Raw genomic sequence first — 27,085 nt, forward strand, 5'->3', positions numbered from 1 at the left:
ATCACGAAATTTTCATTTAAAATGTATTCACACACGATGCAAACAATTAAAATTGAAATATTATTTCACAATATTAATGTTGGAATGACATTTTTGATCAAACAAAAGTATTTTAAATGTAATTAAATAATTCTGAATTTTTATATGCTATTAAAAATTGTTTTAAATTTTTTTTATTTGAATTTCATAACTTGAATATTGAACATCTGAAATTTAAGACTAAGTCTTCTCTTCCCTGATGATCACTTCTGACCTACTTTTTGTCGAAACTGAATTTCTGGTTTTGAATTTTAGAATACTGACTTTGGTGTTCTGAATTTCCTAATCTTGATAATTTGAAACTATATTTTTACAAACTGGATATCTGCATTCTGAATTCAGAACACAAAAAATCTGAACTTTGATATACGGCTATAAAAAATCAGTTGTTTTAAGTTTCAGATGTTCAATATTCAAGTCATAAAATTCAAATTTAATTAAATACATTTAAATTCAAAAAAACTTTTAACGGCATATAAAAATTCAGATATATTAAATTACAATTGTCAATAATTCAAACAACATATAATTCAAATTGAGATAGTTTGGGCATATTATTAGCCCCATATACTGGCAGCTTATTACCAGGTTTTTGTACTGTAAATATAACAACAAGCCAGACAATTTATCACTATAAGCTATTTAAAATATCAATAAATTCCCTTTTTTAAACATTTCAAGATTAAAAGCTTTTGGAGAAAAGATCAAGATCCCATAATGCAATTCAAAAGCATAAATAAGCAAAGAACAAAACATAAAACTGTCAATTTACAGATATTTTTTTACAGTGTACTGTTTGTATTTATGCATGTATAAAAAATGCTTTCACAGAAGGAGTCGAATCATACTTGACAGTTCTTTTATTTAGACAACCCAAATAAAAGGCACATAAAACATTGCGCGATGTGTTTACATAATTATTTTTGACATACATAAAAAAGTAGGAATGTTTTTACCTTTCTGCTAACCAAAAAAGCCTAGTCTTCATATATTTATATACAAAATTACCAATGTTAATGTTCTAATACAAAAGGTCTTATAAAAGGTTATTTTACTTGTGTTTTTCCTTGCATGTGTCTATCATAACTACCACGTTCTCTGAGCTAAATGTTTTTGTACAAAGATATACATTCATTGGCCTTCACATGGGTTTGCCAATTTAATTAAAAGGACATGAAAGGACTGGACTCATTTTTTGAAATCTCCAAATCCAAAAACTGAACACAAGCTCTCTTTTTTTCCCCCAGTAATGTTCTTTAAAACATATTGATGCATAAGGAGTAACTTCATGAGCAATACTTTTTAGGATATTAGAAAAAAAAAACGAAATCATAATTCCTCAAACATGGCAACTTGATATTTCATATGCAAAATAGATTCTAAATCTCCACACATTTGGTAAACAGTTAAACTGCAGTTTGCCGCCCAGGCAGTTTCCATCACTGAGCACAGAGAGAGAAGACTGATGCGTTTCACGGTGGCATTTTCAGACATGCAGTTCAGGCACGGAAGTGACGCCATTGCGGAAGGACAAACATTTAAAAATCACAAGCACAATTAGAAACACTGTCTATTTTCCCCTCGTGTTGTTTTAGTGTTTTCAGTCAGATTCCTCAAATTCCAGTTCCATGTTAATCCGCCTCGACTGAAGGCAACATTTCAAAACAAACAGAATGAAAAGGAAACAGGCCATTGAGTGATTTCAGCATTTCACATGTAAGTCCATGTAAGACTAACTTGACTTGAGACCTCAAATGTTCTGCTACCAGGTCAGCACTGGTTTGGAAACACTGGGGGTGCGAGTTTAAAGATTAGTTCACTGTAAAAATCACAATTCAGTCATTATTAACTCTAATATCACAACGTCCATCTTTCAGAACACAGATGAAGATATTTTGAATGAAATCAGAGAGATTTTTGTCCATCCACTTAAAGTCTGTTCAGCTCTGAGGCTTCAAAAAGTTCATGTAGATATCAAAACAAATCCATAAGCTTGCACTCAAAAAGAAAAAAAGAGATTTGATGTTTGTTCAAACTACTTATTCAAATTGGGCTGAAACAACACAATTTGTTTTGCAACAACTTAATTGCTTTATGCTCAAACCATTTAAATATGTAAAAAAATAGTAAGATACCTTAATTTCTTCATGTTCTCCAAACACAACTCGATTGTGTGGAGCCCAGCGTTTTAAATAGTGTACAGCCATTTTTCAGCATAAAGAACGCATGAACCCGAAGTTGCCGAGACGTTTATTTAATTTTATTGATGTACCTCCAACTAAAAATGAATATTGAGTAGGAGGCGGGGCTTTTCTTGCACATCATTCCTGCGTGGTTAAGAATATTGGATCCCACTTTATATTAAGTGGCCTTAACTAATATGTACTTACACTGAAATTAATAATTCGTTACAATGCACTAATTGTGTAAATACATGCATTTACATTGCCTTTATGCTTTATTAAATACATGCATGTTTTTACATCTATACTTAACTTCTGTAAATACATTTGTAAATACACTGTTGACCATTCCTTACACCTTAACCCACCCTTAAACCTACCCACACTGTAATATGTGATTAGTTACTCAAAGCTAGTAAATCAATTGCCCCAAAAGAAACAAGTTAACGTTACAAAAATAATGCAAGTAAACCCATTGTAACTTGAAACTGTAAAGTTGACTTAATTTTTATAACTATACAAATTGTACTCACTTAAAAAAATTAAAGTAAACTAATCACTATTTCCAGTGCACCTTTATTATGTTTTTCCCCAGCTTTTCTGTATAGCAAAATGACAGTAACTAAAATAAATCTGCTCTTCCAGACTCCAGTGTCTCTGCTAAATTCAATACAGGCTGTAATTGTAGATTTTATTGACTTAATGAAGCATCAAATATGTAATATTGTAATAATTACAGTATTTATTTGAAAACATAAACCTAAAATAGTCTGACAATGTAAAATGGGATAAGTTGACTTTAATTTTTTTTAAAAAAAATTCATAATTGTAAAAATCCACTTAACAGTTCCAAGTTTAAATGGGTTTACTTACATTATCTTTGTGAAGTCAACTTGTTGCTTTTAAGGCAACTGATTTACTCACTTTAAGTAACTAATTACTTTTTACAGTGCATAATACCAGACCTGCCCATAACAGCCATATCCAAACTCAAGAGCACCACAAGTGTTCTCAAATACATTATAAACACAGTAAGTACATTGTATTTATTTATTTTTTGATGCAAGTACACGACAACTTAATTGTTTTATGTCCAATCTATTTAAATTTATAAAAAAAATAATAAGTTAACTTAATTCCTTAATGTACTTCCAACACAAATGGATTGTGGGAGCCCAGTATTTTTAACAGTGTACAGCTATTTTACAGCATTAAAGGCCGCATAAACTGGAAATTGCTGAGACTTTTATTTCAGTATGTTGAATGAATATTCTGGCTCCAGCCATCAAACTGACATCAACAGAGAAAGCAAATAGTCAGACTTTGAAGATTACCAAAGCAATACTTTTTTTTTTTCAGTGGATTAACCTGCAGTTTTTTCAGCTAAAGAATAACAATGTATGCTAGTACATTGATTGCACATGGACTTTAAAAATATGGACACAAGCATGCTTGCTTGGGCAAAAACTAATAATCTTCGCTTCTGTCACATCAACATATTTGATCCTCTGCATAAACCAATGATGTTTATCCTCATGTTTCACTCAGATATTGTTGAGGTATTGTTTATGTTTGTAGGTGTAAAAAAGCCTAGATTAAATGTGTTAATCAGAAGACTTGGGTTAAACAGAATGGGTCACATAGATTTACATTTTTATCTGTTTACAAACATTTTAAAGCAATTTTATGAACGTCGAAAATCTATCGAAATTTATTATTTAAAAAAAAATGTGCTTTCAAAAGACGGACAAATTTCATTGAGGCGAATAGATGACAGAATTAAAACTTTCAGGGTGAACTAATCTCCAAACTCAAACACTACTGCTCACAGCACAATTTGCACCCAGATGGTGGTAGCTATGACATCATCATCATTTATAATACGATCACATTCAGCTGGTTTTGCTCTTTGTTTCAGACTCATTCACATCATACAAGCGAACACACCCCCGGTTCAGAGGGAGACACGTGACAACATACCTTGCATCAGTTTCCCCATATCATAACACATAAATACGGGTGCGACAGTTGTCCGGATGGGTCAACAGGAGGACTGTGAAAGGCATATTGCTTTTATATATCCAACAAAAAGAGAGAAATCAACGAGAAAAGCTAGTTTGGGGATATCTGCGATGGCCAATCAGTTATTTAGAACAGGGTTACTCCGAACAAGCCCTGAAAATTTGAAGGCAGTTTTGGTTTTTATGGTGACAGGGTAAACGGACACGCAACAGGGGTTAACTTTACGCTCCTGGGATGGACAATCACACCAACGGCTGAACAGTATTTGGCACCTCGCCCTCTGAGATGCGTCTCAGTTTGTTTGTTTTATTCCCCGACAAACGGAACGACATTTAGTGTGTAGATAATTAGGTCTGGAAGACAGCGTTAGACGTGATTTTGTCCACCACAGGAGCACAGCAAGTTGGGAAACCCTCAGCAAATTTCCTGAGCAAAAGATCCTTAGGAAAAAAACAGCCCTCATCCTTCGGAAAGGAAGAGCAGATACGTCACTGTTACAAAACTAAATGCTCTTAAGATAAAATTCAGAATAAAAATGGACATTTCAGTGTTGAAGTCGGCCACTTGGTGACCAGGCATCTATATACGAACACTCAAAATATTTGATCTAAAATAATACTGCCATCAGAATAATCACCAAAGAGATATGTGTTCAGTGCAAGAGCTCATCAGATTGTTAAATGTTCAACCCCACTAAGCAGAAGTGTATCCCGGCTACTGAAACAGAATGTAATTATTCTACAATCAGGAATGACCAACTCCAGAGATTACCTATAAAGAATAATAATTAGAATATTTATGAGAATAAAAACACAGCTACAGATTAAAAGGCAACAAAAGGAGGCCTCTTAAAAACAAAACTCACTCTAAATTTCAGTTTTCCTCATTTGTAGAGTATTGTCTCCAAAATAAAACATAATAAAACCCTCTCGTCTTCCATTAGCGGAAGCCACTGTCCCTTTTGTTGTACGTGACTCAATAAAAATGCATAAACCTATGAAATACTGATAAGCAAGCTAATGTAACAAAAATAAAAATCCTCACAGTTAATATTCGCCAAAGTCTTTAAACCGTTAACACTAACAATGAAGCGGCGACGTGCTCCACTTCTGACAATTTTCTGGCACTAGAAAATTGAGATAAAATCACCAAACGTACAGCATGTCAGTCTTCCACTCCATGCAATAACTATTTTCGTTTTTTTTTTTTCTGTCCGTCAACTAAACTCTAAACAATCTGGAGACGCAAAGTGCCAGCTATAATCCGCATGATTCCTCGCTGCAGACCGCCATTTTCCTAAAGTCGCCTTTTTCACCCCTCGCAGCAGGAGAGGAAGACTAATATGGCCCGGGATAGGACATTTGGGCTCTACCAGGGAGGAGTGGAAGGCAAGACCTGCGAGAGGAAAGGCATGCTTTCCATGGGCCTCATGGCGATGTTGAGCGGCCCGGTGATGTTCATTGACATGGGCGAGGTGATGGCGACAGGATGGGCGATGTTCATGGGTGCCGAGGCCGGGATGTTGACTGAGGCGATGTTGACGGGGGCAGTGATGGTGACCGGGTGTTGAAGGCTGACAGGGGACGTGATGTTGACTGTGTTGGTGGTGATGTTCATCTGGGCGGCGATGGTGACGGGGTTGCTGGCGCTGCCGCGGATCATGGCCGTAGTGTTGGACGCGGTTGAGGCAGTGACCGGTGTGGCTGAGGCAGAGTTGCACACGTTGTTAGAGTCTGGCCGGGAAAAAAAGGGAAATGGAAGTTTGTGAATAAAATACTGGGGTGATTTCTAGGATGTTACTACGATTGAATAAAAACTTGAGCATTTTGGTTTAAAAGCATTTTCTTTAACAACGTATTTCTGTATTTACAAGAAATAACAAGTGAATAGTTAAGAAAATAGTCGAATTCAAAAAATTTATTCAAAGACAGAATTTAATAAATCAGGCCTAAACATCTTTGTTCACATATCTCTACCAGGGCTGGACTGAGACAAAAAAATATTATAAAAAAAAAAAAAAAAAACACTCACTCACGCGGGCATGCACTGTGGTCTCATGAGGAAACACTTCTTTTTGATATAGTGTTTTTCTTGCTCCCGAATACAAATAATTTTTCAAGTATTTGTTCGAATCAAGTATTCGTAAAAACACGCTATTCGTGCCTTTCCGAATACCATATTCGGGTTCGGCTCCACCCTTAATATATACATATATACATATATATATATATATATATACATATATATATATATATATATATATATATATATATATATATATACACACATACACATACATACATACAGTTAAAGTCTTAGCCCCCTGAATTATTACCTGAATTTTTGCTTAATGGAGAGAAGATTGTTTCAGCACATTTCTAAGCATAATAGTTTTAAAAGCTAATAATATAAATATATTGAATAATATTAAAATAATATTTTACTTGATATTTTTCAAGACACTTCTATACAGCTTGAAGTGACATTTAAAGGCTAAACTAGGTTAATAAGGTGAACTAGGCAGGTTAGGGTAATTAGGCAAGTTATTGTATAACGATGTTTTGTTCTGTTGATTATCGATAAAAAATATTAGCTTAAAGGGGCTAATAATTTTGTCCCAAAAATGTTTTTAAAAAAATTAATAACTGCTTTTATTCTAGCCGAAATAAAACAAATAAGACTTTCTCCAGAAGAAAAAATATTATCAGACATACTGTGAAAATTTCCTTGCTCTGTTAAAAAATAATTTGGGAAATATTTAAAAAATATTATGTAGACAGATAATATTTGCGGACTTTACAAGTTTAATAAGAAGAACTATTCAGCATTTAATAACATCAATATTGAAGATATTGAATTAATCAATTTTGTAACTTCCTCAATCAATCAATCAATCAATCTCCTCTTAGAAGACAGAGTATTGGTAGAGATTTGTTCTACCTTTGTTACAGGTCGAGGTGAAGCCGGTCTGGCCATGGGTCTTGAGGTGGCTGGTGATGTAGGCGGCGCTCAGCATCTTCCCACAGATGTTGCAGGTGACTTTGCCTTCATGTCGTATCATGTGTGAACGCAGACGGTCTTTGGTGGCGAAGGCAGATGTGCAGGCCTTAAGTCAAGGAAATACAAGTTAACCATGACGGACCAATCAAACTCAGTGTCAAGTCTTGGTTTGCAGAACTTTGATTATCAATAAATACAAAATGACTCAAAAATGTAATATTCCTAGCAAAGTTTTTGTTTGTAAAAGTTTAACATTTTGCAGAAATATCAAAAGTATTTTAATATAAAAAAAAAATAACTGAAGATTCTTTTTTTATTTATTTGACAGTTTATTTAAAGTTTTTTTTTAATAATTTCTGGCAAAGATAAAAAAGATGGAAAAATGTTTTCTTGTAAAGAAAGAAATGTAGATATGTTGGAAATTTTTTTTTTATAAAAACAACCAACAGTAATTTTAAAAATACATTTAAAATGATGTAATTCTCTTTGTAGAAGATGTTTTTTTACTGTACATAATTATCTGTAATATTAATTTCTAGTAATGTAAAAATGTTTTATAAAAGAAAACTTTTTTTTTTTCAAATGAAAAATATTGCAATTTTCTTTGTAAATGTGAGATTATATGAAAAAACATAAACAGTACATACTGTAGATACAGTGATCCCTCACTGTAACGGAGTTCCCCTTTCACGGCCTCATAGATTTTTTTTTGTGCAATTTGACATGCTTTTTTTTTTTAGTGCATTGTGTTCTGCGTCCTAATTAGAGCATTGTGTTTTGTGTCCTGACTGACATGTCTCCTGTACAGTACAGAATGGGCTCAGCTTCCTTAAATTACATAAATCTTTGATCACTAGCAGTGTGACTGAAGTGCTGTACTGTATTGCTATTTGTAAGTTTTCTCCCCACAATGCTGACGAATCGTTCTGCACCATCAAAGGCACCTGTGCTAGCACCCAAAGATCTTTGGTTTCATTCTATAATACTGGACTTAAGGTTTGAGCTTTGAGAGTGTTTAAACAAGAGAGAAAGGTGTGAAAATGTTAATGCCTGTCTGTTAAAACGTTTTACAGGGTTTTAAAGGGTTTTACAGCCTTAAAACATCTAAAATAATTGTAAAAAATAAAGCAGACTACTTTGCTGATTTTTCCTATCGCGGGTTATTTTTTTAGAACGAAACTCCTGTGAATAATGAGGGACCACTGTACTTAATATAGCAAATATAACATTTCAACTAAATTCACTGCTTAAAAAATATAGAAATACAAAAATGAAATAATTTGAGTAAATAATAAAAAAAAACATTAACGAAAACAATTAATGTCAATTTTTTTATATAGCACTATTTAACACAACCAGAGGTTGACCAATGTGCTGCACTGTACAAATCAAAACAGATAAAAAATATATATAGAATTATTTATAGAAATATGTATATCAGAATTATTAGCACCCCTTTGATTTTTTTTTCTTTTTTTAATATTTTACAAATGATGTTGAACAGACCAAGAAAATTTCCACAGTATGCCTGATAATATTTTTTCTTCTGGAGAAAGTCTAATTTGTTTTATTTTAGCTAGAATAAAAGCAGTTTTTATTTAAAAAAAATAAAAAAAATAATTTTTAAGGTCAAAATTATTTGCCCCTTTAAGCTATTTTTCTTTTCGATAGTCTACAGGACAAACCATCGTTATACAATGACTTGCCTCATTACCCTAACCTGCCTAGGTAACCTAAAAAACCTAGTTAAGCCTTCAAATTTCACTTTAAGCTGTATAGAAGTGTGTTGAAAACATCTTGTACAATATTATTTACTGTACTCATGGCAAGATAAAATAAATCAGTTAATAGAAATGAGTTATTAAAACTATCATGTTTAGAAATGTGTTAAAAAAATCTGCTCTCTGATAAACAGAAAATGGGGAGAAAAATATGACAAATGTGCTGCCTCAGATGAATGCTCTCCAATAGTGACTTCAAAACTACGATTGGACAGAGGATTTAAACCAATTCAGGGCACTTTCTTTTATACCCGCAACATGCTCCAAGCGGGCCAACAAGACGGCATGATCTACTGTGTCAAATGTAGCACTCAGATCTAACAGCACAAGTACCGCACAGTCCCCAGCATCACCAGTAAGCAAAATATAATTTAAAACCTTAACAAGTGCAGTCTTGGTTGAATGATGATGACTTTTTGAAACCTGACTGAAAGACCTCAAGAATTTTGTGATCATCTAAAAATCTTTGCAGCTGCTGCAATAGTACTTTTTCTAAGATCTTTGTGATACAAGACGTATTTTAAATGAGTCTATAATTGGCTAAAACAGATGGATCTAAGTTGCTTAAAGAAATATGGTGGAAGAGCATCAGTGGAAGAACCAGACAGCTTTAACTGACATACAATTTCTTTAAGCTGTGTAAAAGAAATTTTCAAACTGGCTAAAGACAGTAGAACACACCGAACCAACAGAAGGATCAGAAACAGATGGTGAAATCCCCAGTCTAATATTACTGATCTTATTAATAAAAAAAAAAAAAGAGAAACTCATCACACCTTGTTTTTGACACATCTGGGAGCACACCAACAGTCGGATTCACAACATTATTAAAAATGGTAAAAAGAGTTTTTAGTCTATAGTAATTTGTGTCAATAATTGCCGCAAAATAACTTGATTTTGCTAATCTCATTTCCTTTTGAAATTTAAACAGTGAATCTTTTAGTATTTCAAAGGAAATTTGGAGCTCATCCTACTTCCACCAACGCTCCGCTCTCCTGCAAATCTGCCTTAAGGAGCGTATATTGTCATCAATCCAGGGCACTGATTTAGGTTTAAAAAATCTAATCCAACATTTTCTTTTAACAATTGTCTAATATATATATATATATATATATATATATATATATATATATATATATATATATATATATATATATATATATATATATATATATATATATATATATATATATAATTTCTTGCAAAGCTATTGCAAAAAAATCTATTGAGCAATCTTACCGTTACTTGGCATTTAAAGGGTCGTTCTGTGGAGTGTACATGTTTGACATGACAGCTAAGATGATCCGGCCTGTTGGACGAGAAAAAAAAACAAACAAAAAAAAAACAACAACTTCAATGTACATATCCATTTTCCATCATCAGGTTCTTTTTACCTGTTAGTCACCACTGACCTTTGGGGATTTACAACTACCTAACATTAAATAGTAACAGTTCTTGACCCCATTGAGCTACAAACAAACTAACATTAGATATAATTGGAAAGAAGACACTGAGCTTTACTATGGTCCATCTGGGAAGTTTTATGCTCAAAAATATAAAAAGTTATTCATTATGAAGTCATGGGAAAGAAAGACTGTATTGTGTTCACTATTTGTTTTTTCATATACAAACACAGCAAATCATTAAATGTAATGACCTAGAAAAAAATATGCCTTGAAAGCCAAGTGTTCTCATGAGTAGGCCCACACGGAATCTGCATGCGCAGAATTCCACAAATTTTTTGCCCATCATTGATTCGGATTATTTACTCGTGTAAACGTGTGAAAATTTATAATTATTTAGTTTTTAAATTTTAAATTAATTTCAGTAATATTATTGACTAATATGACTTTAGTTACGATACTCCCAAAATTGTTCTGCATAAAACCGCAGATTTTAAACTAAATTTTTTGCAGAAGTAGCAAAAAATGTCTGCAGATTCTGTCTGTCCATACTCATGAGTTTATATTTCAAATTTCATTAAAATAGCATTCAAAATGAGATTTCTGCTAAAAGTTTTCTGAGGCTATATCAGTGCCCATCACTCCCTCATCGTCAGAGGCATTTTCTCAAAAATGACCTTCCCTAACTATAACAGTAAAAGTTGCTAAATAATTTGGTCTACGTTTACAGTTCAAGTATCTTTGGAAAGAAAACACTTTCTTTATTATCCATCATCTAGAGTTTATAATGCTTAAAAAGAATACGTTATAGATACTTAAATTCCACCATCAAAAGAAATTAATGCTTTTATGTAAATAAATCCAAAATGCTAAACCCACCTAGAGAAGCCCTTCCCACAAACGGAGCAGATGTAGGGCTTGTGCACGCCGCCATCATGCGAGCGCACATGGTACGTCATGCGGTCCTTCCTCTTGAAGCGCTGGTGGCATATAGGGCACTCAAAGGGCTTCTCGTCCGAGTGCGAGAGCTTGTGCCGGTTGAGGTGGTAGACATCCCGGAAGGCCTTGCCGCACATCTCACAGCCGTGGTTCTTCTTTACCGGTTTGGGGGGTTTTTTGGGCACGGTTGGCTGCTGTTGGGGCAGAACTGACATGATGCCTGCGGCTGTGGATGCTGAGGTGGTTGCTGTGGTGAGGATGCCCGCCACTGTTGACACATAAGATGGGTTTCCGTTGTTGTCGCGTGGCACAGTGGAAATGAGAGGCACCATGGTGGGCGCTGTGGTGGTCTTTTTGGGCCGGGACACCATCTTAATGCCTGTATGACAAGACTCGTGCCGTCGGAGGTGGTAACTGTCCCGAAAGGCCTTGCTGCAGTAGCTGCATATGAAGGGTGTTTTTGATTTGGGCTCTTTTTTTATGACCACCGGACCCCCACCTCCGCCGCCTCCTCCTCCACCCGTTCCGCCACCCAAGTTGTCTTTGAGGAGGTCGGATGAAATGATTGGGGGCTTCTGGTCCAGCGGGATGGGGAGAACAGGCTTTTGATCCTGCGGCTCAGAGTTGAGCAGAGGCAGCAGGCTGTTCTGATTGACCTGATGCTGGTGGTGGAGGGCTTCATTGGCCTGCTGGATGGAGAAAGAGAGAGAAGACTGCGCATAAGTATACATGAAATCAAAACTAACCATATTGATTCCTTGTAATAATAGCTAATTAATTATTCAGTTTCTCTAGAAACTAGGACTTCTTGATATTGGGAAAAAATGTAATATTTTCATTTACTGCGATATATATTGTGACAAGACTTGAATAGCTTGTAAAGAATTTTATAATTTTAGATCACTTAGGATAATTTTTGGGGAGCATATCTGCATACTAGCATTTACAAAATGAAAAGCAAAGTTAAATACAACAGATAAAAGATACAAATAAACTGTTAAATAATTTTCTGCCAAGTCAAACGGTATTCAGTATAGATATATATGCTAGATATTACATACAGACCCTGAGGAAGCGTTTATAGCGCCGCCACATTTGTACAGTGCTCCCAGGACAAATGTCATTCAACCCTGCTAGTCAAGACTAAGGCCCCGTTTACACTAATGCGTTTTAGTTTGAAAACGCATAAGTTTTGCTACGGTTACGCCATCCGTCCACACTACGCCGGAGTTCTCGAGCGCCGAAAACGGAGCGTTTCGAAAACGCTGGAGAGGCCGTTTTCATTCTGAAACGCTGCTGCTCCGTCTCAGTGTGGATGGGGAAAGACGGAGGCATCTGAAAACGGAGGCGGGGCTGCAGACATTCGCCTCTCTGATTGGGGCTTTTCCTCAATATTAAGTAGCCTAACACACAGTTCAGTCCTGAATCTTCTCCGTGTAAGTTCAGACTTCGCAAGTTTGATCAAGGCTGCATCTCTTCTTCTCAGTTTGATATGGAAAACATACCGAGGACACGCGTCAATCTTCACAGTGAACAGTGTACTTTATAATTTCATTCACATCACCCTGGCTACGTTGTTTCACATTCTCAACAATAAAATGTAAACTTGATAAGGAACTGCCTATTTTTATTTTAATATTAACAACTAAACAGACAGCAGAAATGTTGAGGCGTTGTGCTGCCTGAGCGTCATCTTCACTGTGTGGATATTTATAACAAAACGGAGCCGATAACAACTGCCTCCTTTCAATTTCAGTGAAAATACGAAACATACCCACTCTTTTGCTGAATATCAGTTTTAATAATCGATAATGGCCATTATAAAAGTATAACATACAATAAGTTTATACATTATAGGAAATAAAGGCAAGCGATCAGTCAATATACAGAATAGGCTACGTGGTTACATTAATCATTAACTTATCTTTGCGCTCAGCCAAAACACGTTACCTGAGAACAAGTAATAGATTCCAATGACCAAAGTCAGGGAATATGTCGTTAGATAAAGACAACAAGATGAATGAAATATCACGTTAAATAAATATAGTGAGATTAGATCCAGCGGGAGATGCTTGATGAGAAGTCCGACCAGCAGAGCTCTCATCTGGGTAGATGGGCTGCAGCGCTTGCCAAAGTGTGTGTGTGGTCACGTTATGTGCGTTTTCAGCGTTTTAGTGTGGACGGAGAGCAGTTCAGAAACGCTGGGTAAAACGCGAGTGTGGACGCGGATCGTTTTCATTCTAAAACGCCGTTTTAAAACTAAAACGCACTAGTGTAAACGGGGCCTAAAGCCAATGTGAAGATGCTGGACTTTTGCGCTGTATACGGGTGTAGTAACATGCAAACAAAGCATAAACGCATCACATTTCATAGGTAAGATTTCATTTTTTACATTTTGTATATTAATTTTTTTTGCAAAACAAGTCATTTTATTGATGATTATATAAATTCACTTACTGCATTCACCATAAGGCAAAGTAGAACCAACTAAATACTTGCACTAAATACTCAACTTATGCTAGTTTGGTTAAATAAAATAAGCAAACAATGTAAATGAAATACGACAACAGGCTGCTGCGGTGCTAAAAACTTATTATTGTCAGCAAAGTAAACAAGTCGTTCATAACGGGATTCATTCATAAACGAATCACTGCCACCGTTAGAATGAGAAGTGAAAGCAGGCGAGGGGGTGTGTTTCAGGACATGGATTAGATCAAATTTAACAGAAAGGGAGGATAATATATTTCCATACACACACTCTTTGTCGACAATGCCCATATGTATACACTCAAAATGACAATAATAATAATAATAGTAATGATAATAATATTATTATTCATAATAATAATAATAATAACCACATTCAATTTCATTATTTATTGCAAATAAAAAATAAAATATGTAAAAGTATGTCATGACAAACCCTTTTAAACATGGGTTCAAATAGGGCTGTACAATAATTAGATATCAATATATACCGCAATAGATTTTTTTTCAATAACTGTGATATGATTTTTAAACCCATTTCTGGTATTTCGATATAAATTTGCATTATATATATATATATATATATATATATATATATATATATATATATATATATATATATATATATATATATATATATATATATATATATATATATATATATATATATATATATTTGTCACAGAATGATGTTCAGTGCTGAGCCGTCAGAAAGAGCGTGATGTTGCTTGCGTGATGACGTACATCACAGACACGCTGCCAGTGCTCAGCATTTGGTTAAGTTTCTTTGCACAGTTCACAGAAAGGTTTAGCTACAAATTAAAAAATGAGTGCCTTGAATATAGTTGTGAATGAACAAGCTTCCACGAGTAAGAATGCAGATGAATTAGTTTATGAGAGAAGAAAGACTAACGCAGTGGTGTGGAAGTGGTTCAGCTTTTTAAGTTCCAATGAACTTGTAGTTTCGGTGCTCTGTAAAATGTGCGGGAGAGTGGTGCCGACTAGCAGCGGGAACACATCAAATCTGTTCCACCCGATAGAACATACCGGCAATGAAGCAAATATTAATTTAATCAAATATTATTTACTGTCATCATGGCAAAGATAAATTAAATCAGTTATTAGAAATGAGTTTCTTAAAACTATTATGTTTAGAAATGTGTTAAAAACATCTTCTCTCAGTTAAAAAGAAATTGGGGAGAAAAATAAACGGGGTCTAATAGTTCAGGAGGGCTAATAATTCTGACTTCAAACTTGATGCATGCATACATCCACAAACACGCTCATACATACCTCGATACGTGCATATACTCCCACATTAACACACGCACATACATATAAACTCAATCCGTGCATATGCACAATCCTTTAACCCAAATTAACACTCTCATACACAAACTCGCTGCATGCTGGCATATAGCACTCGCACAAACTTACAAAATAAAATTGACAAACATATTTATCAGCAACCTGGTTATTGCAAAGCTGATGAAATAGACAGAATGTAATTAATAGCGGCATTCAATCTGTTAAATAATGAAAATGTGTTATATAAAATAATGTTAATTATTAGTCTATACATTTTTTGCCATATGGTCCAGCCCTAGATTAAAAAATAGGAATGGCCAATTCAACCTCTCAGATTTTTTTTTTGAACTTTTATTGACAGCAGTCAACATAATACAAACAGTAATAAGAACAGTCCTGAGATTGGGCCCGAGCATACAAATAAAGATATATATAATGATCTGAGGAAAAAAGAAAAAAGAAATAAATAAAAGTAAATAGACAAACTTCAAGCAAAAATACAAACTTAGAGACATAAGTGACCTATCCAATGAGGCTTTGAACTGGTCCCCATCTTCTTTCAAAGATTTGAGTCTTCAGCTGTATTTGTGCTGTCAACTGTTCCATTGAATATAACTGTCTGATTTTTTGTATCCACTGTGAAACCGTGGGTGGTTCAGGTTTAAACCAGTTAATTGTTATATTTTTTCTTGCAGCCATTAGCAGGAGATGTAGCAAAGTTTCCTGATCATGGGACAGATCCTCTGGAAATTTATCCAGTAAAAACAACCTCTCAGATTTTAAAATGCTATTCTTTGCTAATCAGTCGGTGAGCAATACTGACAAATTAAAAGTAAACTTCTTCTGACTGTGTATCATTTGCTTTGAGCACAAAATGCAAACTCATAGCCTGAGTTGTGTGAACTGACTGGCAGTGACATTATGGGCCAGTGTTGCTACAGGCCAGTGTGAGGTAGACATGAACTCAGCTGAGAGACGGTGTTAAATGTTTATCAAAAATAGAAACTGACTCATTTCCAGGGCATCTGTGCAGCTTGGAAAACAAGAGAAGCCCTGACTGGGTCGTATTAGAGAGACGAGTCAGCTGTTCAGAAAAGCACAGGATGACTAATGAGATATTAGAGAGAGTGAAAAAGCTAGAGGGGAATGTGAATGTGAAGGAGAAAGAAAGAAAAGGAATTTGAACTATCATTAAATCTAATCAGATGAAACGGTAGATGTGAGCAAAAACGCTGTCCATAAAAGAGTGAAACAACTCTGAGGAAAACTTTAACTTTTAAATAAAAAAAAATAAAAAAAAACCTTGGCAAACCTAATCCCCCATGTGACTTACAGGAATGTGTAGATCACGTCGGGGCAAGATGCAAATGTACAGACATGTGCATCATATCAAAGCACTTCGGCTCAAGATATTGACGTCCTGCAGCCAGTAAACATAAATCTGCAGCATGTAAAATGATCTGAGGCTGTAATGAAAGCAGTTCCTCATGTGACCAGCATCACAGGCTCAGGACGTCCTGATAAACTTACATATACATACACAACAACCACTACATGGCCAGACGATAGGACATCCACAGGGCTCTTCCACTGCAGAGATGAGAACTATCTGTTTGTGACAAATTTAATGTTATAACCAGTGCTTTATTTAGCTATTTCTGTGTAGAATTTGGTAAAATATCTGTGGATTTAGGTAGAATCATTTTAAGAGTAGGAGCTGAAACCTAAACAAACGAAAGTATATCCAGCTAGAACCCCCTTTGTGGAAAACAACGAGTATATTTCATAATATACCTTACTACGTTTCACACTGTATTTTACATAATTCTTTTAAACAGTTGCATATCCTTCAATAATATTACTGAAATTAACAAACAAAAAAAAAAACAATATACAGATTAATAAAATTACTATCCCGCCTGAATTATTAGCCCCCCCTGTTTATTTTTACCCACATTTTCTGTTTAACAGAGAGATTTTTTTTAGCATATTTCTAAACATAATAGTTTTTATAACTCATCTCTAATAACTGATTTATTTTATCTTTGCCATGATGACAGTCAATAATATTTTACTAGATATTTTTCAAGACACTTCTATACAGCTTAAAGTGACATTTAAGAGCTTAACTAGGTTAATTAGATTAACTAGGCAAAACATTGTATATCAATGGTTTAGTCTGCAGACAATGAAAAAATATATATTAGCTTAAAAGGGCTAATAATGTTGACCTTAAAACGTTTATCAAAAAATTTTTTATCTGCTTTTATTCTAGCCAAAATAAAACAAATAAGACTTTTTCCAGAAGAAAAAAATATTATCAGACATACTGTGAAAATTTCCTTGCTCTATATATATCAACTGTATATGTACACCTGCTTACTTGAGTAAAAATGACTGAATGACAGTCTCAATAATCTGCAAAGTTTTCTGCGAGCACAGATTCAGTGTGTGCAGAGTTATAACCAGTACAAAACAAGAAATATAGCTTATAAATAGTGCTTTTAGTATAATTTGGGAGCATGACAGCGTATGTTACCCTGTTTAGCTTTGATGTGATAAAGCAGTGCAAATATTAGTCTAAATGCATGCACTCCCTTATGAAAAAGGAAGAATGTCATATGGCTTTTAAATGACACAAGTGTGCAAAATTAATGATCATGGTGGATGAGGAGGAAAATAAATGCATCCAAGCCACAGCAACAGACAAAAATTAATTAGATAAAATGTGAGTACATGACTATGATGTTTATTTGCTCCTTAAAGTTGGATCTGTAGTTTAAAAATGAAACGCAGCCACTGCATCTTACTCATAATCCAAAACATGATAGTGCCTATTAACATACAAGATGCTACATTAATAAATCAAGAGGTAGGAAGCTTAATTAGTGACTTTAATTCTGGAAAGGAACAAATATCCAGACACTACTGAAATCGTGTATAATAATCGTGTATAATACTTGAGGGAGCCAATGTGACATTCATTAATCGGAAAAGATTATTTTAAGTGTGTAAAGTAAATGCAGTGTGTGATTCCTATGTACCCTGATATATTATTTCGTCTGTTAGTCCACCATGCTTCTGCTGTTTTTAGAATCTCTGGCTTCTATTAATGCCCAAATTTACAGACTTTGTGCAATGTTTACACAAAACTGACATTATGGAAAATGATTGCATTGCAGTTTGTGTGCAAGTCTAGAAATAACATGTAATCATTCATGTAATCAATCAATTCAACTTGTGCATTTCTAAATAATAATAAAAACAACTAAAAATTTTATAAAACACAAAATAAAAAAATATATATTAAAATGACATTTTAAAAACGAGATTTTAGAAATCTCAATATTTTATTATTTAAAGTGAGTGATACTAATGATTGAACAATTATTTTCTGAAATAAAACATGACTGTATAGCACCTGATGAAAAATAGTGTCATTAAAGTACAGAAAATGATTGGAGTGGAGTTCGACATGATGGAAATTGGGAAGCAACCCTAAATGCTGTGCCTAAAACAAGAGTAGCTGAAAGTCTACACGACTATTAGGCTCCTCGTTCTGCAGCTGCCTGCATTGTCTCATTGGTCACGGCATCCAGTTGGTGGGGTGGGGGTGGGCATTCATGAACACAATTGTGCCACTAAGGACATATAATAATGCTTACAGTAACGAGAGACCTGATTCTGAAAACACTGACACATTAAAGCTCACATGTCCTAAAAATATGTAAGAAGAGATGACTTTGGTTTGCATCTTTATCTAAAAGCCTCATTATAGGAGGTCTTTGTGGGCTTGAATAGGTAAAACAGCTGGACAAAAAGTGTAAATAGACAGGTGCTTTATTATTTATGCTTTGTGGTCTGATTGATTTGAACATTAACACAAAATATTTGGTATATGACCGTTATTAATACCATTCTCTGAAGCCCATCATAATGCAGTTCTAAAAACCCTATAATTGAAATTATGAAAGCAAAATAAATTAATTAATAACGGATTTATGTAATGAGTTTAATACTTTCACAGGAGTAAAAATGCAGTTTTATCAAATATTGACATGTGTGATTGCATTTGCCTATGTCATAATGATTTAAAATCAACAGTTCAACAAAAACTAATTTTATATTGAGTGAGTTACATTTAGGAGTAATTTAAGAAAATTATGTTCCATTCATAAAGACACAAATCAGACATTGTGAAGGAAATGAATGTATTATGGCTGGATGAATAATCAGACAGAAATATGAACACACATTTAAGCGAAATTGTGATTGTCATACTCATCTTGTCAGAAAAACCTGATGTGATCTAGCGCTGCATGATATTGGAAAAATCTGACATTGTAGTGTTTTATTTTTCTACGATAAATATTGCAATAACAATACAGTTTTACAAGATAGTTTGGATGGCATTTTCTGGAGAGTCTAAGAGTATTCAGGTACAGAAATTGAATAATCACAACTGTCTCGTTTTTAGTCCAAATGACAAAAAAATCTTAGAGCAAGTAAAAATATTTAGTTTTTTTACCTTTAGAAGAAATAAGTAAAAATTAATTGTTTTCCTTAAAACAAGCAAAATGATCTGCAATATATTTTTGGATTTGAATTGTATATATTTGAAGTAAAAAACAAACTGTTTGCATAAATATTGTAAATTCAGTATAAATACAGTAATTAAAAACTCCTGGTCAACTATAATTCAGACTCACTCAACATTGCATATCTTGCAATGTGACTATTATGGGTGCACACATTGCAATATCTATGCAGAAACAATATATTGTGCAGCTCTAGAGGGCGAACCCCCAAATCCCTCCAAATTTACAAAAAGAAACCCAGGAAATAATTTGGAAATAGTGGTTGGTGAATAAACAAAAATAAATAAATAAATAACTGCTTTCCTTAATTCAAGGTGACTAATAAACTTATGACTATGGAATCAAGTCTTAGAAGGACTTGTTTTAAATGTGACTGAATTTATGAGGTGAGTTTGGAGTAAAACAATGTTATTATGTGGTGATTACACAGTAAAAACAATTACATAGAGCTATAGTTCATCGAGAAGCTACTCAAATGTCATTATCAGTGAAATATGATGAGACACAATTGTCAACTACACAATGTCAATGATTCACACTAGAGCTGCACGATTCTGGCAAAAAAAAAAAAAAAAAAAAAAAAATGGAGATATTTTTTTGCTTACAATAAAGCAGATAAAGATCATGATTTTCTCACGATTCTTTAGATGTAAAATAAAGGTTATTATGAGTAGGCTATAATTATTGTTATTTTTCATGGTAAAAAAATATGGTAAAAAAATGTTTTAATTCTATATGTAGGTCTACTGTTTATTCTCATGCACAACACTTTGTGTTCGCTTAGAAAAAAAGCATATCAAATGCTTCTCGTAAAGTCGTAGCCTAATCATAATGCCATACAATTAATTAAATGTTGCGCACACTTTCGGCTTCTATTTTACTGCTAAGTGCAGTTCATATTTCCTGCGCAGCTCTCAAACAATCACTCTGCTCCACAAACTGAACGTTATTTACAACTTTATTCCCTCTTATTAACAGCCTATGCAGGTTCTGTTCACTAAAGTAGACTTCACTCACAGGTGCACGCCCACCCTCTCTGTAGTAAAAGCTCATGGTCAGCAGCTCACGTCACATGTGATTTCGCAGCCGAAATACATCATTACATAAAGACAGAAATGGCATTTTTGGGTGAATTATACCAAATTTTACTACCAAATGTAATAAAAATTTGTCTAATAATATTATTAATGACAGATTACAAGCATATGTCTAAAACACAATAATTCAACTTGAGAATTATGAATAGTAGTATTCTGATGTAAGCACTTTACTGTGCATTAATGACAAGGACAAATTTTAAGTCTGTTCAAGTTCACCTTTCAAAATCTAGTCAAAATTTTGCATTTTAACCAACAGTAGACCTACACATAATATTATTATTATAGTTATTTTACCATGTGTTTGAGAAATAACAATAATTATAGCCTACTCGTATTACCCTTTACTTGACATCTACAGAATCATGAAAAAATTGTGATCTTGATTTTAAGCAAAAAAATTGTGATTTTCATTTTAGCCAGAACTGTGCAGCTCTACACCATATCCAAGCCCTGGAACAAAAAAATGTTTATTTAACCAGAGCATGATGAAATCAGCATTTTCACTAATGTCCCTTTAACATTACATGTCTTTTAACCATGTTTTTTGCAGTATTAGGAAGGGAGGAAAAATTGTTTCCAGTATTCTACAGTTAGAGAAGACCATATATTAACTGAAATAGCTGTAACTGTAACACAGGGGTGTCCAAACTCGGTCCAGGAGCGCCTGTGTCCTGCATATTTTAGCTCCAACCCCAATAAACACACCTAAATTAGCTAATCAAGCTCTTTTTTGGTATACTAAAAACTTCCAGGGAGGTGTGTTGAAGGATGTTGCAGCTAAACTATGCAGGACACTGGCCTTCCAGGACCGAGTTTGGACACCCCTGCTGTAACATAAATAACATTTTAACCTAACAAAATATAAACATGTACTTGTGCTTACTATCATGTAAAAAGTGCTTGAAGTATTCTTTAAATTACATTTATAAAAATATGCCGTTATAAACAGACACAGGGCTCAACAAAAATTAGGGCTCCATGTCCCAGGTTTAGTGTGAGAGACGCTCGGGAAAGTAGACCGGATGTCAGTGCTAATAATGTGACTAGTGCGTTCGGTTCTCTTTGTAACAGAATTGACAAAAGCAATGCTCGTACAACCAAAGTTCTGCAACTTTTAAAAGCTTAATATACTGTAGCCTTCGTACACTTAGCGGGTGCAAAACTATGCAAATGCAATAAAGAATTGATCAAGTAATTCTGGTTTTATGCCTTGAGGTTGGTAGGCAACTTTGATGTTTTAACTTTCTCAGAAGTGAGTTGAAAGGGGTCCATCAGAAGACTGCTGTCTAGCATTCAAGATGTAATGTTAGACTTAAAACTAAATAACTGGCATGAATCACATTTATTTTTATTTTTTTAAATCAATATCATGTTTGAGAATATTTATAATAATTATCATAAAAAAAAATCTAAATGAAATTATGAATTAAATTAAGTATTTTCAAATGAAATAATATTGAGATTGAACAGTGGTAATAAAAATAAAACACTTAATGCAACTTAAAACACAGCCCTATGTCTGACAGGCATGACTAAAAACAAAACCAAAACTAATAATGTGGTGCTATTGTGAGGCGATATTGCTACGGGTTAATCCACATTGTGTGGACAGGCAGAACGTGGAGTTGCATTTCATATAAAATCATCTTAAATGATTTGACACACTCAGAAATGTGAGGTTGAAACTTTAACTCTGATCGGTGAAGGTGGCAGATGCATGAGTAAATCTCTGTTTAAGCCTATTACAGGTGATCTTACAGGCAAATTTGAAAACTCAGCTTAATAACAATGAGAAAAAAAATACATCTGTGGCATCAAATTTGACAAATCTCTTGATGTAAGGGAAGAACAAGAGTGAACAGAACTCCATTCCTCCAAAGACAGAACCTAGTGAATCAGATTCTTGTTTGCTGCAGACGGATTAAGAGATGCCTGTTGGGAGCCGGACAATGCCTCGCTCATGAATAACCTCCGACGCCTGCAGAACAATGAGGAGTGACGCGCTAGACCGTCGTCTCATTAGATGCTTCATCACATGGGTGGATTCAAACAAAACAAATTAAGCACTTTTTTACACCAGCTTTAATAGGCCTGTAAACTAAATAACTGATCTCTTGGTTAAAAAAACTGGTCAACGTTTGTTGCTACGACCATATTACGGAGTAATAAGACATTTGGGAAGAACTTCCAGCTTTTTAAAAAAAAAAAACATGATGTTTATCTATTAAACTTTCTTGAAATCAAATGTAGATAATAATTACTGCAAGCAAGACATTTGAGAATGGTGAGTAGAGGCTTCCTAAGAAAACCTTAAAAGTTCTAAAAGTAGTGCAAGACACTAAATATGAAACCCAATGTACACCTGCTAACAAAGAGATTTTTTTAAATAATGTTTTTTTTTAAGAGTAATGTTTACATTACTCATCCTCTACTTTTTTTTTAAACCTTTAAGTCCCCCCATTGTACACAAAAGATTTTCAAAGAATTATGGAAACTGTTGCCTTCCATAGTAAACATTTTCAATAGCTACCATATAGAGCTTAAAGTGGATCAAAACCATTATTAAATTAAAGTTGTCCTAAAATTACTCAACACCCATTCCTGTCTTTTTGACAAATTTAAAAACCTTTTTTGACTCACTTAAAAACTCCTAAACGTTTGTAATCACTTAAGGGTGAGTAAATAAATACATTTTTATAGGTGAATTTTCCCTGTAAAGGCCAATTTTTGCTTCTGCGTTAAGTGCACTTGGTACTAGGTACTCTTTGCTGTACCCTGACACGCACCTCTCCAAAAATGTACAGCAAAATAAGTGCAAAACCTGTGACTAGTCAGCCTGGTAGTGGTGACAGGCATCGGCAGAGCTTTAAGTTGTGGAAGCAAAGCGAGGTTGGTGGCATCACTGGTGTGAGTGTTAACAAGTGTCTAGTCCTGCAGAGGAATTACTAAAGCTTATATACAGTTGCAGAACATTCGCCTGTTCACAACTAATTTTTTCTTGAATAAGGGCCTACTCACACTATGCTATCTAAACCGTGCTCAGGCCCGTTTCCCGGATCGTTTAAAAAGTGTGAGTGCTCTGAATCAGTTCACTTGGGTTTTGGCACGGTACGCTTGTGTGTGAATGCGAAACGCACCTAAGCCCGAAACTGAAAGCGAGACGTGACTTTTAAGGGACCGTTTCATAAGGATTAATTAATCATTCTTATTGTTCAATGAACGCAAACTGTCGTAGATTATTAAAGACGCAAACCCCTCACAGCACGACAGCTGCGCACCTTCAGCAAACCTCCTAACATTTGCAGCACGAGGACTTTATGATTGTTCATGAGCGTCAAAAGTGCCTGATCAGTTTGCCGAAATATTTGACTGCATGTCACTGCATATCAAACAACTTAAACGATATAACTAAAGAAATCTCCACCATGCTGAATGAGAGAACTTACTGAACAGCGCAGCATTGATGACGCAAGCGTGCCCAGGCCAGAATGTAATGTGAGGGCCTATTCAAACTATGCAATCCAAACCGTGCCCAGGCCCGTTTCCCGGATTGTTTGAGAAGTGTGAGTGCTCTGAATCGGGCTCAGGCACGGTTTACTTAGCCGGCCCTGGCCAGATTGGAAGAGGTGTGCCTAAGCGCGGTTCACTTGGGCTTTGGTGCGGTATGCTTGTGAATGAGTGCGGGTCGTCTAGGGAGACAGGAGGTGGGACAAGCGTGCTTTGGCCCAGTTCAAGGCTACTGTACATAGTGTGACTACGCCCTGAGTGTGAGTTAAAACTACATCTACAGTAGCATAACATGTATTTCCAGCATAAACCCAAAACACCAGCAAAGAAAATCAACAATGTACATAAGAAAAAGCGAACAGACTCCACTAAGCTGCACTGTTATTGCAGAGCAACTCAGACAGAACACAAAGGTATAGATGCTCACAATGCAGTCAGATGTGCAAGCTATGCCCTATGGTGTTCAACGATCATTTGATACAGAAATATAACCAGGCATAAGATATATTTTTAAGTTGGTGCCAATAGCCTAGTGGTTAAGTCCACCAACATATAGCATCATGGTGCTCACTGCGACCTGAGTTCGATTACAGGATCGAGGTCCTTTGCCGACTCTTCCCCTCTCTCTGCTTCCAACAATTTCCTGTCAATTATCTGCAGTAATCTCTCCATTAACGGTTAAACACTCAATAATAATAATAACTTAAATAATAACTTAAATAACTAAATAATTATTTAAAAAAATATATATTTTTGTCAATCTTATCATAAGTGGATGGTGCTAAATGTAAACGTGAAAGGGGTCAAAAATCATTTTGAGCCAGTTGTTGAATACATCTGAACAGATATAAAAGTCCACCTACTGACCTAATGTGATTTTATGTCGACACTGAAACAAGATATTCCCCTAAATTATTTAAATTACAATTAAAATTGTGGTTGCCATCTACATAACTTTTAAATTGTTTTATGTAACATTCGATTGCTCATTTACTCATACTTGTCACACCAAAAGTGAGGCAGAGTATCGAGAAACAAGAGGAAAAGGTCTACACCAGGACACAAGTGGTCAACAGGACAACTAAATCATGACAAAAGAGGTCTCAACAAGAGACACTTCTGAATGCATGGCAATCCCAAATATAATGTAGTATAACGATTCTTATTGTCAAATAGTCAAAATAAAAACACTTTATAAAAATTTATTTCACTATTTAAAAATCAGAAATGCAAACAAAATTAATGAGTATAGCTATTGCTCTAAAAAATGGAAACGCACACAGGCCAATGCATCAACTAGGTCAACTGTAGTACACGTTTCTTCAAAAGATGACTTACAAAATGAACAAAAACAACAAAAAGTTCCATAAGTCGACAATCTTAGTTTTACACAATGATAAGTTTACAGTATAAGGTAGAACATAGCAGATCAATAGTAAAAATTGTTGCATTCTGTCAATTACCACCAAAAGAAAAACCACACCAAACTATTCCCCAACATACCATAAGCATGCAGATTCCTCATGCATCATTGCAAGAGCTCCACTCACAAACCAATGCAATGTATGTTTAATTAGCATTGCAAATGTACAACTATGGATGTCAGTAAACTGGACGTGAGTGGACTACACAGATTATTTATAATATATTACTATTAGATTATAATTAATATACGAAACGTTTCCTTAAGTTTGGAGGGAGAAAGTAAGTCTAATTAGAAGTTTGCGTGTTATTTCAAACTTAAACGATTGTGGGACACTTACATAAAATATAGGATAATTTTCGTACATTTGAACCTGTACAGTATTTGGCCATCATATGCAAGATTATGATGTCTATGTAGGCAGCTGAGAAGGTTTTGAAACACAGCCATTATCCCCATGTTCCCTCCAATAAAAGTAGCCTTAGAGCTGCGTTGACAAGCATTAAAATAACAAATTTACGAGACGCATGGAGATCGATATAAAAAGAAAAACAACATATAAAGCAAAGCTGCAAAAGGAAAATGTACATAAACAGTTTTTTGCTATTACACACGCAGGACATGGACCCTGCGTCTGGCAAAAACATCCAAATTATGTCACAACAAAATCAATGAGTAACCAAAACTAAGACAAATGTTGCCAGCTAAAAGTGTTAAACTTGAGATAAAAGGCAAAAAGCAGGTAAAAAGAGTGCAAATATGAAGAAGAGAGGGTAAAACTGGGAAAGAAATCCTTTACGACTCCCATAGTTCACAGCTGGAAGTCTGGGAGAGATGCAGCATTAGCGGCTAATGTGAGCTAGCTTAGCTACCATTGTTTTTACAGGCTTAAAATCCCGCTTTTAAAGCTCAAATCTCCGCGCCTCGCGCTGTTTTTAAGAGTCTCTGTCGAATTTCTATTTTTCCCGCCCGGCTGGGATTTATTTCGAAGGGCTGGCTTACCTGAAATAAAAATGAACTCCAGCTCGGCTCCATTGCAACACTTAAAAAAATCTGCAGGAAACCTACAAGAAATCTACAACAAAGCAGCTAAACATGGCAGCTGCTACAACTTCCTGTAACCCCGAGGGCCAAACCATTTCATCTGATATACGCGCTGCTGCTGCTGCTGCTGAGATTCTGCCAGCTCACTCCATCACAGCACTGCGCCCACACTGTAACGTTACAGTAATGATAGTTTTGGTCTAAATAAAAATATTAAGGCATTTTCTTTAAATTATTAAACGACTTTAAAC

The 27,085-nt window shown here is 34.8% G+C and overlaps 2 protein-coding genes across 3 annotated transcripts in view; one reads left to right on the forward strand and one right to left on the reverse strand.

The window, feature by feature from the left end:
• or40a1 (odorant receptor, family 40, subfamily A, member 1) overlaps positions 1 to 27,085 on the forward strand; it is a 617,996-nt gene that overhangs the window by 510,416 nt on the left and 80,495 nt on the right. The gene's annotated exons all lie outside the window — the stretch shown is intronic.
• vezf1b (vascular endothelial zinc finger 1b) lies at positions 5,442 to 26,904 on the reverse strand. Its single transcript, NM_001079963.1, is given in 5 exon segments — positions 5,442 to 5,977; positions 7,185 to 7,350; positions 10,265 to 10,334; positions 11,308 to 12,056; positions 26,793 to 26,904. Coding segments are annotated over 5 exon segments (1,383 nt in total). The 5' UTR covers positions 26,826 to 26,904; the 3' UTR covers positions 5,442 to 5,612.

The sequence above is a fragment of the Danio rerio genome, chromosome 15 (assembly GCF_049306965.1).
Source record: "Danio rerio strain Tuebingen ecotype United States chromosome 15, GRCz12tu, whole genome shotgun sequence".
NCBI classification, from domain to species: Eukaryota; Metazoa; Chordata; class Actinopteri; order Cypriniformes; family Danionidae; genus Danio; species Danio rerio.